General features: G+C 42.8%; 1 protein-coding gene across 1 annotated transcript; it reads left to right on the top strand.

Annotated features, from left to right (window-relative positions):
* The first annotated feature begins 1970 nt into the window (after nucleotides 1-1970).
* On the top strand, nucleotides 1971-2934 carry LOC6529567 (transmembrane emp24 domain-containing protein 5). Its single transcript, XM_002090528.4, has one exon. The coding sequence runs from the start codon at nucleotides 2088-2090 to the stop codon at nucleotides 2775-2777; it is 690 nt and encodes a 229-aa protein (XP_002090564.1). The 5' UTR covers nucleotides 1971-2087; the 3' UTR covers nucleotides 2778-2934.
* The last annotated feature ends 13587 nt before the right edge of the window (nucleotides 2935-16521 follow it).

Here is a 16521-nt window from a genome sequence, read left to right as displayed (position 1 = left end):
TCACCCGCCTGCCACGCCCTCCGGAACGCCCCCACACCTGGCGCGCCCCCAGCAAACAATCAACTAAAGCAACACGCACACACACACCCACGCCCACAAACACATTCCCTCACATACAGAGGCAAAGGCAACGCACACAAGTGCGCTCCAATGATTCAGACTCCGGTGTCGGCTACTTTGCAGCTGCCAACGCCTTCCACATTTCACGCTGTAAGACACCCCGCAGAATCTACACTGAGGGAAAGTTACAAAAACATTCATATTAAATGAATTATATAATAGTATGTTCGTATCCTTAAGAAGTGGAAATGTACATAAGAAGCTTTTACAATAAAAAGAATCCAAGCAAACCAATTCACCGATACATTAAGCAAAAGATATTGATTTTAAATATTGAATAAAAATAAATTTCATTAAATTTTTTCCTTTTTGACGTTAGGTTAGAAAAAGGATTCTTTCCGTGTAACTCTTTCGCTATTTTCTAGTCCTGATATTGCCAGCCAGTTTTTTCTAGCTGCCATCACCTGCAGTCGACCCCAGGCATCATTTTTTATGCGTCCTGTGTGCAGCCTTCATGCTTCGACTGTGTATTCCAGCCTCCGGCATTCGGGCGTCGCGAATGCATTTTTTGCTTTCTAAAAAAATATTACTGTTGGTTTGAACTGGAGAGGGGGGCAGTTTAGAGCCTGCTGTGCGCTCATCGCACTTTTTTTGAGTAAATAGCTAAACGTGAAGTGCCGTATGGCAGTAAAAGTTCCAATGCATCCAGAGCCTACCAAACAAAATAAAGCTGCCTAAAGAAACTAACTGAAATAGGCATACGCAAATATATGAAATTCGTAACTAAATTGTAAAAAATTAAGTTTTAGTGAATACAATAATGACTTGGAAGGGAATCTAGCACCTTTTAATTTAATGTTTAAAATCGAATATAATTGGTGTGGTTTCTCATGTGTTTAAATAATATGTTGGCGTACAATAAACGAACTTTGAATGAACCGAGAATGGGAAAGCAACGGAAAGGCTTAAAACGCAAACTCTGCAACTACACATGCATTCCTCCTTCATGAGTATGTGTTATTATGTAGTCTGCATCTATTTGTAAAGTATCCCTGCCCAAACGCAAGCATTTGTTGGTTTCTCTCCCTTTATACCATATTTTTTTGCTTTTAAAAAACTCCAGGAGGTGCTATATTTATACTCTACAAAGCTGAGCTTCTTATAAGCCAAAGACAGATTATTTCTCATAAAATTAAATATTTAATAGATGTTAAATTGAAAATATTCTAAATTATAAAAATATATTATTCGTTTTCTTACTAATAATTCCAAAATTCTTGCAGTAATTAAAGAGTATAGCATTTTCCTCTATACTGCTACACATTTTACCGTACTTGTTGTCTCACGCTGCGTCGCCGACAGTTTTTAAAAAAATGAAAGCGCTCGACTCGCCACGCCGCCCTTCCAGTGCCACGCCCACTGCCATTTCCACCAGCCACCGCCCACCTTTGGCAGCATCAGCAGCAACGGTAGCATAAATTTCCATTACCGTTGACAAATATTTACACATCGACCTCAATTCATATTCCTTTTGATGCAGTTGCTTTTAGTTTTGCCAGTCGGGTGGGTGGATGGGAAGGGGATATGTGGTATGGGATTGCGAGGGGGACGGGTGGCAATTGGCGCTGGCTATTAAAAGCAGCATTTAGCACTATGCGCTCACACAACGTTCCTCCAAAGGCCATATGGCAATGCACTGCAGAAAAGCTGCAGTGCAAGTAGAACTCCAAGTTCAGTTCCAAAAAATATTCTGAAAATTTCAAATAAAATGCGGTCCTTATTATAGTGTAAGCCGTATGCATTAAAAATTATACAGTCAATAGAGAACATATCGAAATGAATAAATACATAGTATTAAATAAGCTTTAAAGACCCCCGTCAAGTGCAGCTTTTCTCCAAATGTTTCCATTCCTCATTAAGGAGGCTACTCCCTTCGCTTCCCTAAATACAGACAGAGTGTAAAGTAGGCAACCGAACACCAACCAGTCGAACAATTCGAGTCGTAAAATTGCCAAAGCGTCGTGAAAATGTTTCGAATCGCCCGTGTTATTTTGTTGGCACTGCTGTTGGATCTCGAATTTTCCAATGCCGAGCCGCACAACAAACAACTGACTGTATTCGTGGAAGCTGGCCGTCAGGAGTGCTTTTATCAGCCGATTGCCACCACCGAGAACATCAACATAGACTATCAGGTGATACACGGAGGTCTCGGCGAAACCCACGTCAACTTTAATCTTATGGATCCGATTCGTCGGCTTCTGATAAATGAAATCAAAAGGGAAAAGGGCAAACACAGCATGAAGGCCAACGAAACGGGCTCTTATAAGTTTTGCTTCGATAATACCATCAGCACTTTTAACCAAAAGATCGTTTCCTTCGCCCTGGAAGTAGCTCCGGCCGACCGAGAGGAGCGGGAATTGCGTGATCTTCGCCAGGAAATGTTGACCGACTACCAATTTGACGTGGCCTATGCTGGTATCGATAGCTACATGGGAAAGATCCATGTCAACCTCATGAGATCCCGTCAAACTCAGGACTTCATTCGAGCGATCGAGGCCAGGGATCGCAATGTGGCCGAGTCCACCTACTCCATGGTCAACAACTGGTCGTGGGCCCAATTTTTGTCCATGATATTTGTTGGCTTCCTGCAGGTCTTGATGGTCCGGAGTATTTTTCATACGACGGGAACGTTTTACAAGTTCTGGAAAAGCTTTTAAGCTTTAGCTGTGGGGAAGAATGTAAGATTGAAATAATGATTGGGTGTATTCAAAAACATTTACCAGGGCATGCAAACTTAAAAATAAATAAATAATCTTATAAATGCTAAGCTTATTAAATACTTAAAAACATTTCACGAAAATCGTGTCAAAAGTATAAAAGTCTTTCCATACACTGATACACAAGCTTACTAAGGGTTCTCTTTCTCATTTGGCTACTCCTTGTGTGAGCTTCCTCCAAACGGTAATTTGCACTTCCCGTGTTTAATTTTTTTTCCCGCTCCTTAGGCTTGGCCTTACATTTGCCACGCCCCTTTTTGGTCCGCCCTCCACTGCAGCGTATTGTTGGCGTAATTAACAACTGCGGCTCCGTTGGCCATTGTTTACTCAGTGGCAGCGAGCGTCGCAGTGTTAATTACTCCCCGGCGCACTGGAGTCTTCCTGAACCACCTTGCCTCTTAGTGCTCGTGTGCCTGGCGTGCTCCTGGGGGTCCCACTGACACAGTGGCTCTCTTAGCCTCCAAGCTGCCTTCCCGGGTGACTTTTGGGCGAGGCCACCGGCGATGACAGTGCTCCCGGCGCCTCTGAAAGGTGCAAATTAAAGTGCCACCTGTGGTCAGTCTAGTGCCTCGGAAATGCGTGCCAAGTGAGTTCCAAGTGGAAATGTGGTCTCTGGAAAGACATTGGAGATAGTGGACATGAGATTTGAGTATGTGGAGCTGTACTTTAGAAGTCCATCTTTAAGGCGATTGAACCTGGAGTAATTCTGGGAACAAAGTGCTAACAGTAAGCTTAAACATAAACTTTCAATAATTAGTGCCAGCCAAATTACTTAAAAAGAACACAAATAAACCCCAATTTAAAAGAGATACTACCGTAATTAAGTGCCGAATTATACGTATGTGAAACTTTTGTTGAAATTCATTTCAGTTAAGGCGCCACAGTAATTTAAATCCCCCGTTGGGCACTTAAATTGTCCCTCCATCCGCATTCGTTTTGGTTGACGGTAACGCCCGAACATGGACGCACTCACGAACCGCTTAAGGACTTCATCGAGGTCCTTGTTCCTGTCATGCAAGGAATCCATCCAGGAAAATATATCAACGAAAAAGAGGTACACACATGTATGCTTATTTCTTGGCGATTTAACGAGCTTTATGGCCAGTTTTACTTTACACTTAAGTGGCGTTTTAAAGCCCCAAGGGAAACCGCCGGGAGAAAAGGGCTAACGATCGTTTGTCAGTGCCAGAGGAAATGAAAAAGAAAAGCCGCTGTTAATTTCATTACGACGGCTGCATCTCTGCACAATCGTAAAAAGGACATTTAATTGCAGCTGCCAAACGATGCAAAGGCGGCGTTGGCCATTTTAACGATCAAATTATGGACGAGAAGGAGTTGTGTCGTCCAAGAGAAAAGTCACAATTGCATGCAGATATCCTCGCCAGATACTGTCGTGTCCATTTTATCCATGGCACCAGCTGTCATCGTCCTTCAGTGCTAAAATCCCCCTTTACCAGTTTAATATTAAGGGAAAAACCGGGTTGCAAATGAATAAAGTTTCCTCACAACCCTAATCGATGAAAGAAAATTTGCCTTCGAGCGTAAGTAAAAGATTAGGGCTTAGTAATCTACTTTTACATACATATTTTGTGGTTGAAATAAATTGGAAATATAAATAAATACAGACCAGCAGGGCATGTAACTTGCAATAACAGACTAAGGCGTCGATTGACAAAATATTAATGGAAAAGCCACACAAATAAGATTCGATGCCAAATTTTGTAGGGTACACTCGAAAAACTAAAAGTTCTTCTTCGGTTCCAAAAAAATACGGAAAAATTTTCGAAAATAAGCACAGTTTTGGGTGATTTGAATGGCCATATTAATTTATATGGCATATAAAAATTGGACAGACAAAGGATTAGATGGGAAAAAAGTAAACATTTTTCAGAAGGGTAGGCATAACAGTTGTGGAAGGCTTTAGGTCACTTGAGTGGGCGTGAAAATCTTCTGAAATAAACTTGCAGTTAGATTGTAATGACGACCTAACTGCCTAGTTCCGATATTAAATCAGAACTCTCTAGCTAGGAAATTATTACTCAAGACTTTGAACGACAGATGGGCTGACCTGATCAACAGTATTTTTACTTCGCCTTCTTTTACATCTGACATGTCTTTATATGAATCCAGAAAACTCTCTTACTCTACGTGTACGGGTAATAATCTTTGCTTCAGTAGTTTGGGGGATACATTTCTTTCAGTCTGTTTTTATTATGTACGGACGTAGGAGAAAACGTGAAGATAACTAAATGCACTTCAAGGACCTCAAACAGCTTTGGGTGAAAACATATAATACTGGACAAAGTATAGAACACATGAATATGAAAAAATATAAAAAATATAACTCAATTGCTGAGAAGTTGAATAGAACTGATGACAACTACAGGAAGTAAAATCAACGTATATAGTTGGACTGGTATTTGAGGGTATTTGGGAGATGGCATGCAAAAGATTCATCTTCAAAAAGCTTTCGACCGTTATTTTCCGTTTAACTTTGTCTTAATTAGCGGTTAGATACTGTATCAACGTGTGCCTCTGTAATATAATTACTTCGCCTGTAAGTCAATTCTGGCAATCAAATATAGTTGGCATCGTTGGCATCATCAACAAACATTGGTCACAGTATGCGGCCAATGATAATTAATAACGATTATGTCTGTTTCGAGCGTTTGATTACAAAGTCTAGTTTTCCCAGATAATTGCTGTAAACCAGATTTATCCCATAAGCAAGGCAAATGCTGATGATAAGGTGACCATGTCATTGCTAGGTGCATTTAAAAGAGGAAATAAAAACACTGTAACCAATGCTGGACATACCTGTTACTGGCAGATTAAAAGGATACATAGGATATAAAATTTGTAACAGTTAGAAAAGCGGATATCCGTATGAACCCAACCCTAGAATGTTCTATTTAGGACCACTAGGAACACTGACAGGGAATTTGGGATAAATCATGCAAATTTTTGTGACGCATAAGCTGTGCAAAAGATTGTCACGCCATTTCTATCAGCCACAAACTACAAACCGAAGATCTGTCAAGCAACCACCAATGAAAAATGTCTGGATATTTTTATGACTTTACTTATTTTAAATCATAACGATATGCTAAAAACGTGTTCCTCTTTTCTTGTATTTATTTCAGTTTTAAGGTCCAAAATAAGTTATTAGGTACGCATTGGAAAAGAAATTTACCGTAAAAAAATGTCCTAAAATATATTTTAGAAGCTAATTTCGGATTCCATTTAATCGCAAGAATTTGTCCGCGTATTTTTGCGTATGTTCTTCCCTATCGACTTCTCAGCCTTTTATCTCGGGAGCAATCCCATTAAGCATGCAAGTTGTGAGCACATATAAAAAGGTACGGAGCACAGGAGTTGTTCATTATGCATGACAAGTGACATATCAAGACATATGGCATGAGTTGGCAGAAGTCGGCAGCAACCTTAAGACCCTACTGCCCTGCCCTACATTCATTTTGCTCCTCGCACACTCAGACACATATACATATACTTTCATTTTAGGGGCGTTTTAATTGCAAACTGGCACACAAGGAACCCATTCGCGTTGCCTTGGCAGTCCCCTCTAATATTGCCTGCCGACCATGGCCATTAGGGGCGGTCAAGTGGCCGCCACGCCACAACCAACCTTCCACAAACTTCCACAACCTTCCGCCGACAATCAGGCGAACAAATTGGGTTACTGCTCAACTGTCTGGTTAATGGCTACAATGACACAATTAATTGCATGTTGGCGGCCATTTGCAGCACTCGAGACCCTCAGCTGCCGCCGCTGCCAATGTGAATTAAGTTTTGTGCAAAAACTTAATATGCGGCCAATGCTAAAAATAAATTACTAATTAGTCCTTAGATCCTCTCAATGCAACGCTGACACTGACAGCCGCCATATCGAAAGTGGCACACGGAAAATCAGAGTTGATGGGAGGGAAATTCCCAAAAATATTACAGTTTCAAGTCTACAAGGACATGGTTTTGAAAATATGTAGGGCTGTTTTAAGTGCTGAGTCATTTCAATAGTCACAGACATATATACGGAAAAAAATTGAATTAACTTTTGCTCTGCTCTTCGTTGTGCCATTACTGATACAGCAGGAAAACATACCAAATGTTTGCGTGTGCGTATTTCACATATACTCCAATTATTTGGAAAAGTAAAACAAGTGCATGTCCAATTCAGCATAACTTTTACCTGCTAATAACGTTCAGCCTCCCATGTGGCTATATCTCCCTCATATGGTCCTTTACCTCTTTATCCCTTTTTGCCGACCTGCCGGCGCCGGAATGTCCTGTCCGGGGTCGAAGCATACTTCCTGCGATTGTATTGTGTTTAGCCGGGATAGGAAAAGCTGGTCAGAGCGCTTTAAATTGCAAAAAGCTTTTGCCCTTCATTCGCTCGGTTTTCCATTTTCCTCGGAAGGAAAACTTTGCCAGCAAAAGGCAGAGCGCTCATAACAATGAAACTTTGCACGCTTGGCAATTATGTGAGTGGGCCAATGCACACACATATGACCCCATATCCTTTGGCAAATTAACCCACTTCTGCTCAGCCATCCAATGTTTTCTTAGCTGCGTCTGAAGATGTACAATTTTCATTACGTTTTTCGAGAGTGTTTTTACTTTTCCCTCCCAACTTTGTGAACTGTGTATCGTAAGATTCTCGACCTATTCGCCAACTCTTGTTTATTTTCCATCGAGCTTGACCAAGACTTAGTCCAGAGTGAGGCGTCCTTTGATCGGTTTTTCTTCGCACTTCTGGCAAAGTGCATTTCTATGTTGAGTAAATTTATGTTTCACATATTTCTGCTTTACCACTGGCCGGGTCAGCATGTAATATGCAAAGGAATTCCTGCACGCAAATGCATTAGGGTTTTTATTCCTGCCATGAATATGCAACTTGTGCGACGGTCACTCAAGAAAAATTTACATTTTTCCTGCCGAAATTGCTGCTTGGCATGAGGGGTAATAAAAATAGCAAACACAAGGAACTCTGTCCTCAACTGGTGGCTCATTAAAATGCTTTTGAGTCGCCAAAGTCAAGTTGCTAATGGTGCGCCCTCAAACGCGTGAAAAGCTGGTAAAAGTTGCTAATGCGTTGGTTCGTCAGAAGCTCGCCACGAATTTTCCTCTTCGCAAGTCCAAGTGAAGGAGTGACCAAAGTCAGCGACTCGCACGACTGAGCGCCAACCAAATTACATTGGCCATAAAAAGTGCGCCAGAAAGCGGAGTGTGTGTCTTTGTTAACTGCTGCGTTTCGCGGCTATTAAAAATATTGTGTGTTACCAGCCACAGATAATGAGCACACACAAAAACCCTTCAGCGTTAACTGAAAATGAGACTCAGATATTAGCAGTAAATTAAGCAACTACAAAAAGGGCTTTTAAAACTATGCATTAATTGGATGAGTTTTTATTTAAAGTTATGAAATTTAAGCCAGTTATACCTATTTTATTACGCCCAACTCATTTTTAATTGTTACCTAAAACCAGATGAAATAATATATATTTTTTGGCGCTTTTGAAGTTACATGAATATATTTTTGCATAATAACAATTGTTTTTTTCGCTTAAGCTAAAACCAATTACAATTATAATAATAAAACTGCACAAAACCTTTAAGTAAAAATCTAAATTCAATTAAATTTAAATTGCGAATAATCTGTAACTTTTCAAAGCCTCTTCTACTTCAATATAATTGCATCTTACACCCGACCAGCTAGGAGTTTCGGGCCAGAAACGAAATGCGGCAAGATAGTTTTTAATACGTCCCTTCGGAACAATCCGTCTTGTCCTTGTGCGCGTTCGTGTCCCTCTCCCAATGCGTAAATGCCTAATGAAACGCGTCGCAGCCCAAAAGCGCAAAATGAGCTCCCCGTTTAGCATAGGACAACCCACATTTCCCACCTCCCGCTTATTTCGATGGGAAAAGCCCTACAAGGCAGACGACAAGCTGAACTAAGGCGAGGACAATAACGACAGCGACAAGGACAACGGAGGAGCAAGGATGCAAGGACGTTGGGACGTAGCCGACCAGTGGCAATAATTTAATTTAATGTGTTTGCATGCAGCGACAACAAGAACAACCTTAACCACCGAGGAGGATGCCGTTCTGGGGCCCCAAGATAACTCACAATTTGTGGCCGCTGCAACTCGCGACTTGCAACGCACATCTTGTAACGCGGCAAAGGCGAAATTTATGGCTCCTTCCGTTTGCGATATTCCCCAACATTTGGGGGCGGAAAATTCATGCTGAAATTATTAGTGTAAACATTTTGCATTTAATTAATAATGCGAACAGCCAAGCCGCGGTGACAGCCATGGCCACAAAAGTATCCAACATCGTGGGGCCAACTTTGTCGCCAGTAATGCGATAATAATGAGGCATTGACTGAAGTGGCGTTTCAAGCTTATTTTTAAATTCATTTATTGGAGCGCGATCTAATAGTAATAATAATTCATAGTTTAGCTATTAAAAAAACAACATTTTGGCTGTTAAAAAATAACACCTAATTCCAAGGAGAGCATAGTCTATTGCCTCGACTATCAGACACCTGTTACTAAGCTAAACCGAGTGCGTGGGATACGGAGATAGGCAAGCAACAATGCTGCTGTGGCTAATTTAACTGCCTTACTATCTCTTTAAAAAAAAAGTCTACACATTTGTGGAAGCGGACGTCTTTCGATAGCGCTGCGCGAAAATCTTGTGTTAACGTGGTTGTGCTGAACAGTGTTAGCGGCAAATCCGCAAAAACAAACGGTGGACTTTTGCCATAGTTCTGCGCGTAACCTAGGCGTGCTGAATGACCGCGTGTTGCAGGTGGTTAGCAAAATATATAAGTTTGCAATTCTTGCAGCTGATAAAACAGCTGACAGCGCTGCCAACTTATCTCGGTGGGCGATCATGAGCGAGTGGCGTTGCCACATCAACCGTAAGACCAGTGCTGAGGTGCGAACGTTGGGCGCGTAATTTCAAAATTAAATTCAAAATTTGATTTAATTTAATTTAAACAAATAAGTGCCACGCATAACAAGCTCGAAAAAATGAGCAGCGATCAAAAGAATGAGCGTAGAAGCTCCGTCAACCCAAGAAATGCTTGCTACTCCTATTTCTCAACTAGAGATATAGATCAAAATCAGAAGTCGACAAAGAGCAACTCGACTCTACTGACCGTCGACAGCAAGAGAGCCAGCTCTTGCTCACCCTCTCTGCTCACCCCAACTCCCGCATCATGGAGCTACCAATGCCAAACCCCATCACCGCCGGCTTCGCTGAATGAAGCTCCAACAACAAGCAGTGCTAAAATTTCTGCAGTAAACTCACCACCAATAATTAAACCAACTACCAATACTGCGAGTTCGGTCCCAAAGGCCGCACAACAAAATAAAATGGCAACAAAAACAGTTAGCCACGATAAGCAACAAGCGGGCCCAGCTATACAGACCGGTATGGACCGCTACATCCAGATTAAGCGCAAGCTTAGTCCACCCAACACGGTTGGCAATAAACCAAAGATCAATCGAACCAACAAAAGCACCGATCAAACGAGGAGCTCCAATGAAAACCGATTCTCCATCTTAGCAGAGGCGGACAACAACCAACCAGAGTTGGGGCAGGAGACTCAAAGGAAACCTAAGCCCCCACCTATTTACATAAGGGAAAAAAGTTCAAGCGCCCTGGTCAACAAAATTGTTGCGCTGGTCGGGGACGAGAATTTCCATGTTGTTCCGCTTATTAAAGGGAACATACACGAAACAAAGGTCCAAACGAAGTCCGAAGAACACTTCCGAGCTGTGTCTAAGTACCTGGAAGACACAAAAAAGAACTTTTACACCTATCAACTAAAAAGCAGCAAGGGACTGCAAGTTGTGCTAAAAGGTATAGAACCTGACGTCACCCCCTCCGAAATTCAGGAAGCCCTTAAGGCCAGGGGCTTCTGCGCCAAAAATGTTAGCAATATTGTTAACAGAAACAAAAAACCGCAACCACTTTTCAAGGTAGAGCTCGAACCAGATAGCAAAGCCTTAAAGAAAAACGAAGTGCACCCGATCTACAAGCTGCAGCTCTTACTGCATCGAAGAATCACCGTGGAAGAACCCCACAAACGCAACGGCCCTGTTCAATGCACAAACTGCCAAGAGTATGGACACACCAAGACATACTGCACACTTCGGACGGTCTGCGTAGTCTGCGGAGACTTCCACAACTCCGTAAACTGCCCCGCAAACAAAGAAGACCCCCAAATGAAAAAATGTGGCAACTGTGGAGGAAACCATACGGCAAACTACAGAGGCTGTGCGGTCTACAAGGAGCTGAAGAGTCGCATGCGACGAGCGACAGCTACGCACCAACAACATTTCGCCAAGGCAGCCAGATCATCTTTTGGGCATCTAGATACAACCAAGGGAATCTCCTACGCCGAAGCACTAAGAACAGGCATGGAAAATCCGCCCCAGCCTCACTCAGAAAATGTTCAGCAGGTTCCAGTGCAGCCGCAAAGCAAATTGGAATCTATGATGTTCACCATGCAACAAAGTATGATGGAACTTATGTCATTCATGAAAACAACCATGCAAACCCTTGTTCAGAACCAGAACATGGTAATTCAGTTGCTTGTAGCACAACAGTCCAAATAATAAATGACTAACCTACGTATATCCATGTGGAATGCCAACGGTATTTCACGGCATAAACTTGAAATAACTCAATTCCTAAACGTAAATCACATCGACGCCATGCTGCTGGTTGAAACGCACCTCACAGGGAGATATAACTTCTATATAAGAGGCTATACCTTTTACCGCACAGATCATCCGGATGGCAAGGCCCACGGCGGAACGGGCATTTTAATCAGAGAACGCATCAAACACCACTTTCATCAAAGGTTTGCAACAAATTACCTGCAAGCCACGTCCATAAAAGTGATCTCAGGAAACGGCAACCTTTGCATTGCCGCTGTCTACTGCCCACCTCGATTTAACATCTCTGAAGGTCAATTCATGGACTTCTACAACACTCTGGGGGATCGCTTCATAGCCGCAGGAGACTACAACGCCAAACACACGCACTGGGGATCACGCCTCGTGACTCCCAAGGGAAGGCAACTGTATAATGCACTTATAAAGGTGAGCAATAAACTGGACTACGTTTCCCCTGGTAGCCCCACATATTGGCCTGCAGACCCAAAAAAGATCCCAGATCTAATTGATTTCGCGGTGACAAAAAACATCCCACGCAATTTAATAAGCGCCATAGCACTACCGGATCTCTCATCTGACCACTCCCCTCTGTTGATAAGCCTTCTTCAAAGCCCAGAAATTGCGGACCACCCCCACATGCTGACGTCGCACAACACTAACTGGATGAAATACAGAAAGTATGTGAGTTCCCACATTGAGCTAACTCCCCAACTAAACATCGAAGCGGACATCGACTGCTCCACCGCCGCACTGGAAGAAGTACTCGTCACAGCAGCTAGGATCTCAACCCCAAAACGGAAGGAGGGGGAATTTAAGAAGTTCAAAACCAACCGGCAAATTGAACAGCTGGTTCTGGAAAAGAGGCGTCTGCGACGAGCGTGGCAAACCAGCAGATCGCCATGTTCAAAGCAACGTCTTACTGAAGCCACCCGCAATCTAAACCGGGCCCTGAAGCAAGAAGCTGAAAATGAACAACTTAAATATATTGGAAAACTCTCGCCAACTAGCACAAAGCATCCCTTGTGGAGGGCTCACCCAAATCTAAGCTCTCCAATTCAAACCGTCACCCCTATAAGGAATTCTTCAGGGTGCTGGGCCCGCAGCGACAAAGATAGAGCCGAATCATTTGCCTTACATCTCAGAGGCGTATTCCAGCCGAACCCTGCAGCAAAGGATTATGTTCCTCCGCAAATCCACCTCGAAACTGAATCCACGCCAACTACATTTCAGCCGAACGAGATCAAAAAAGTCATCAGGGAGCTAAAACCAAAAAAGGCTCCAGGCGGTGACCTAATAACTACAAAAATGATAATGGAACTTCCGTACTGTGCTATTGAGGTCATCTGTAAACTCTTCAATGGAATCATAAGTCTCGGCTACTATCCAAGGAAATGGAAAAAATCAATTATTATAATGATACCGAAGCCCGGAAAAGATCACACGATTCCGTCATCTTACAGACCAATAAGTTTACTATCATGCCTGTCCAAATTATTCGAAAAATGCCTTCTAACGCGCATAATACCATACATGGGGGCCCACAACATTATTCCAGCCCATCAATTTGGCTTCAGAGCAAAACACGGAACTATAGAGCAAGTAAACAGAATAACATCAGAAATTCGCACAGCCTTCGAACATAGGGAATATTGCAGCGCGATATTTCTCGACGTATCTCAAGCATTCGACCGTGTCTGGCTCAAAGGACTCATGCACAAAATCAAAACACACTTGCCCGGGTACACCCATAAACTCCTTGAATCCTACCTCTACAATAGAGCCTTCGCAGTAAGATGTAATACAACAATTTCGGATAGCTACACTATCGAAGCTGGGGTCCCTCAAGGTAGCGCACTTGGGCCAACTCTATTCGTCCTTTACACAGCAGATATTCCCACGAGTGACCGACTAACAACATCCACCTTCGCCGACGACACTGCGATCCTTAGCCGCTCCAGATGCCCAGTCCGTGCAACAACCCAACTCGCCAACCATCTCGTGGTAGTCGAGAAGTGGCTATCTGACTGGCGTATTAATATAAACGAACAAAAGTGTAAACACATAACGTTTACCCTTAACAGACAAACTTGCCCTCCGCTCTGTATGAATAGCACGCAGATCCCCCAAGTTAATGAAGTAACGTATCTCGGCATCCACCTCGACAGACGTCTAACATGGTATAGACATATCAAATGCAAGAAACTGCACCTAAAACTGAAAGCCAGCAGCCTCCACTGGATTATAAACTCACGATCGCCCTTGTGCCTGGACTACAAGGTCCTGCTCTACAACTCCACTCTTAAGCCAATCTGGACGTATGGCTCCCAGCTGTGGGGGAACGCGAGCAGAACCAACATAGACATCATTCAGCGAGCCCAATCAAAGATCCTGCGAACTATCACTGGGGCACCATGGTATATTCGTAACCAAAACATCCACAGGGACCTCGGCATTCTCGCAGTAAAAGATGAAATAGACAAGCAAAAAGCGTCGTACAATGAAAAACTATCTGCCCACCCAAATCCTCTAGCAAGGGTCTTGACTCGGCTCTCCAGCCGAACCCGCTTGCAACGTACAGACCTTCCAACCCAGTCATAACTTGTCAGGGCCACTGTCTCAGTCTACATGACTCCTAGTTAGGTTATAGTATAAGATTTGATACACTTATTGTTAGTCTCGTAAATGAGAAGATTCAATAAATAAAAGCAAAGCATTTAAAAAAAAAAAAAAAAAAAAAAAAAACTATCTCTATATTTCCAAGATGTTAACATTTTAACATTAATGTGATAATTAATTAAATCGTTTATTTATATTGTTGGAAAGGATTCCTTCAACCTGTTAAATGCCTTTCAACGAATCTTTTAATCTACGAGCAACCAGCATAGAAATTCATATTGTGCCCTTTAAAGTTCTGTAAAATGCCTACCCCAATGAGATCGTAATTGCCCTCGGCTTAAATCACCAAAAACCCCTGGCTCCGAATTCGATTTTTTTTGTTTTTTTGGGTTGTATAAATTGTCTGCACATTTTCTAGACATCACAATATAAAGCCTAATAAATATGGGACAACAACAAGCAAGCAAATGAAAATCAAAATAAGCTTTTTGCCAGAAACAGAAGCAGAGCAAACTTAAAGAAGGAGATTGTTGTAAATGGGATGGAGCAGATATAGCTAAAGTAAGCATCTCAAATGCGGAATAATGAGCATAAAAACGCTAACAGAACCACAAAGAAAGAAAGGTGAGGGGTTGTGAGTAGGTGCCAAGACGACCGTAAATCTTTTTGTGGCGCTTTCAAGGTAAAATAACAATTTAAGTTTATTACTCGGATAAGAGACAACAGTAAGAAAAACTTCCCCCTGAAGAAAGAGCAGGGCAAACGTACGGGCACAACACTGACTGACCACTCAGGGGCTGCTCGGCTGCTGGGAAAACCCCGCACAAATCTATGATATATGACAGAGAGAAATGTGCGTCGGTTGCCAGGACAGCTGCGGGGATTTGTTCGTCCTTACTTTCAGCTTTTATTTCACTCGACGCACACACACAGAAAGTTTCTTCAACCCAAGAGTGGAGGGCGAAAAATAAAGCAATGATGACGATACGGGGGCGGTAAAATGTTGAGGAAGTCTGCGAGTCGCTCTTTTATGTAGATTGTCACAGTTGTTGCTCGCTCTTATTTCGTGGCAACTTTTTTACAAATCTCCAAGATTGTCCTTTATGACGGCACCATACAAAATTAACAGGGCAACTACCATGCCAAGTTGGCCCAAACAACCAAGCAGCGGAGGTGGGGATGGTGGGGTTCCCCTTAGTGACTTCCAAAAATGACTGTATCCTGGTTCTTGGGGATAAACTGGGTTTCCATATGACTGCCTAAGTAATTATTTTGACAAGCTTGTCGCCTTCAGTCTCATTTTATTGCCCTCCACTTTCAATTCATCACGGCTTTCACTAGATTTGCTTCATGAAATTATAGAAATAGCAAATTCGCCTCAAGTCCAAATGCAGGATTAAAGTAATTTTTGTAACTCTTATTCTATAAGAGTATTAATTGTAAGATATTTAAGTTAAAAATAATGCATATCAAAATGGTCCAAGTTTGACCAACTTTGCTGTGTATTGGTGAACCACTGTAGACTTGTTTTATTCGAAATTCTCCCAGTTCCAAAGAACGAGTAAGTAACGGATATGAAATTTGCCAGACTGGAGATACCTGTGCGTTGGATACCACCCATTTGGCCAGCTCCAAAGTGCGTGGAGTGAAGCGGTGTGGAGTGGAGTAGAGTGGACTGAAGGACGGTGGCGTGGGCCAAACATGTGCGCCACTTAATGGCCAAAAGCAGTCGAAGGAAGTGGAGCAGCAGACGGCTACTGGATGGCCCTGCCACTTTGACAGAGTGGTCCATGGACACGGAGCGCCCCAGATCCTTACCTTTTCCGCCCGCTGGCAAATCACAATTCGATTGTCTCTACGTGTCACTTACAGGACACGGGGCTGCATTTAGGCAGCATCCCTCCATTATACAATGAAGGTGCCACCGCCCAATTTTTCCAGCCATTTTCACCACCCACTACCCTCGGGCAAACAAAGCAGTTAATGGCTTGCAAGTTGAAACAACGCCGGTTTGTGTGTTTGTGTGTGTGAGTGGGGAATGTTGGCCCTGCTCCTTTGATTTTCCAGAGCCTTATATCAGTTTTAATGTCCTGGTTTTTGGACACTGCTCGCCGCCATGGCTGCCATCCGTGTGGTTTAATTAGCGCTGTCTGCCAGTCAACCATGTGCACAAATTTGTACATTGGCCACGGTTGAGCGTTTAGGCCAGCTTTTCATTTGCCCAGCAAATCGGTGCTACAGTTCGGACTTCGAGTTCATTGATTGGCTTTCAAGCCAACCGTGATTAGGTATTCTCTGCTCTGCAATGTACGTTGATCATAATGAAAGAGGGGGTCCACTAACTAGTTACTGCTTTT

Source organism: Drosophila yakuba, chromosome 2R, assembly GCF_016746365.2.
Source record: "Drosophila yakuba strain Tai18E2 chromosome 2R, Prin_Dyak_Tai18E2_2.1, whole genome shotgun sequence".
In the NCBI taxonomy this organism is placed as follows: domain Eukaryota; kingdom Metazoa; phylum Arthropoda; class Insecta; order Diptera; family Drosophilidae; genus Drosophila; species Drosophila yakuba.
The sequence above is the reverse complement of the archived record's forward strand: the minus strand, read 5'-3'. Positions and strand labels throughout refer to the sequence as shown.

What these genes read in the sequence shown, in the direction of transcription:
- LOC6529567 (XM_002090528.4), top strand. Translation starts at nt 2,088, where the DNA reads ATGTTTCGAATCGCCCGTGTTATTTTGTTGGCACTGCTGTTGGATCTC.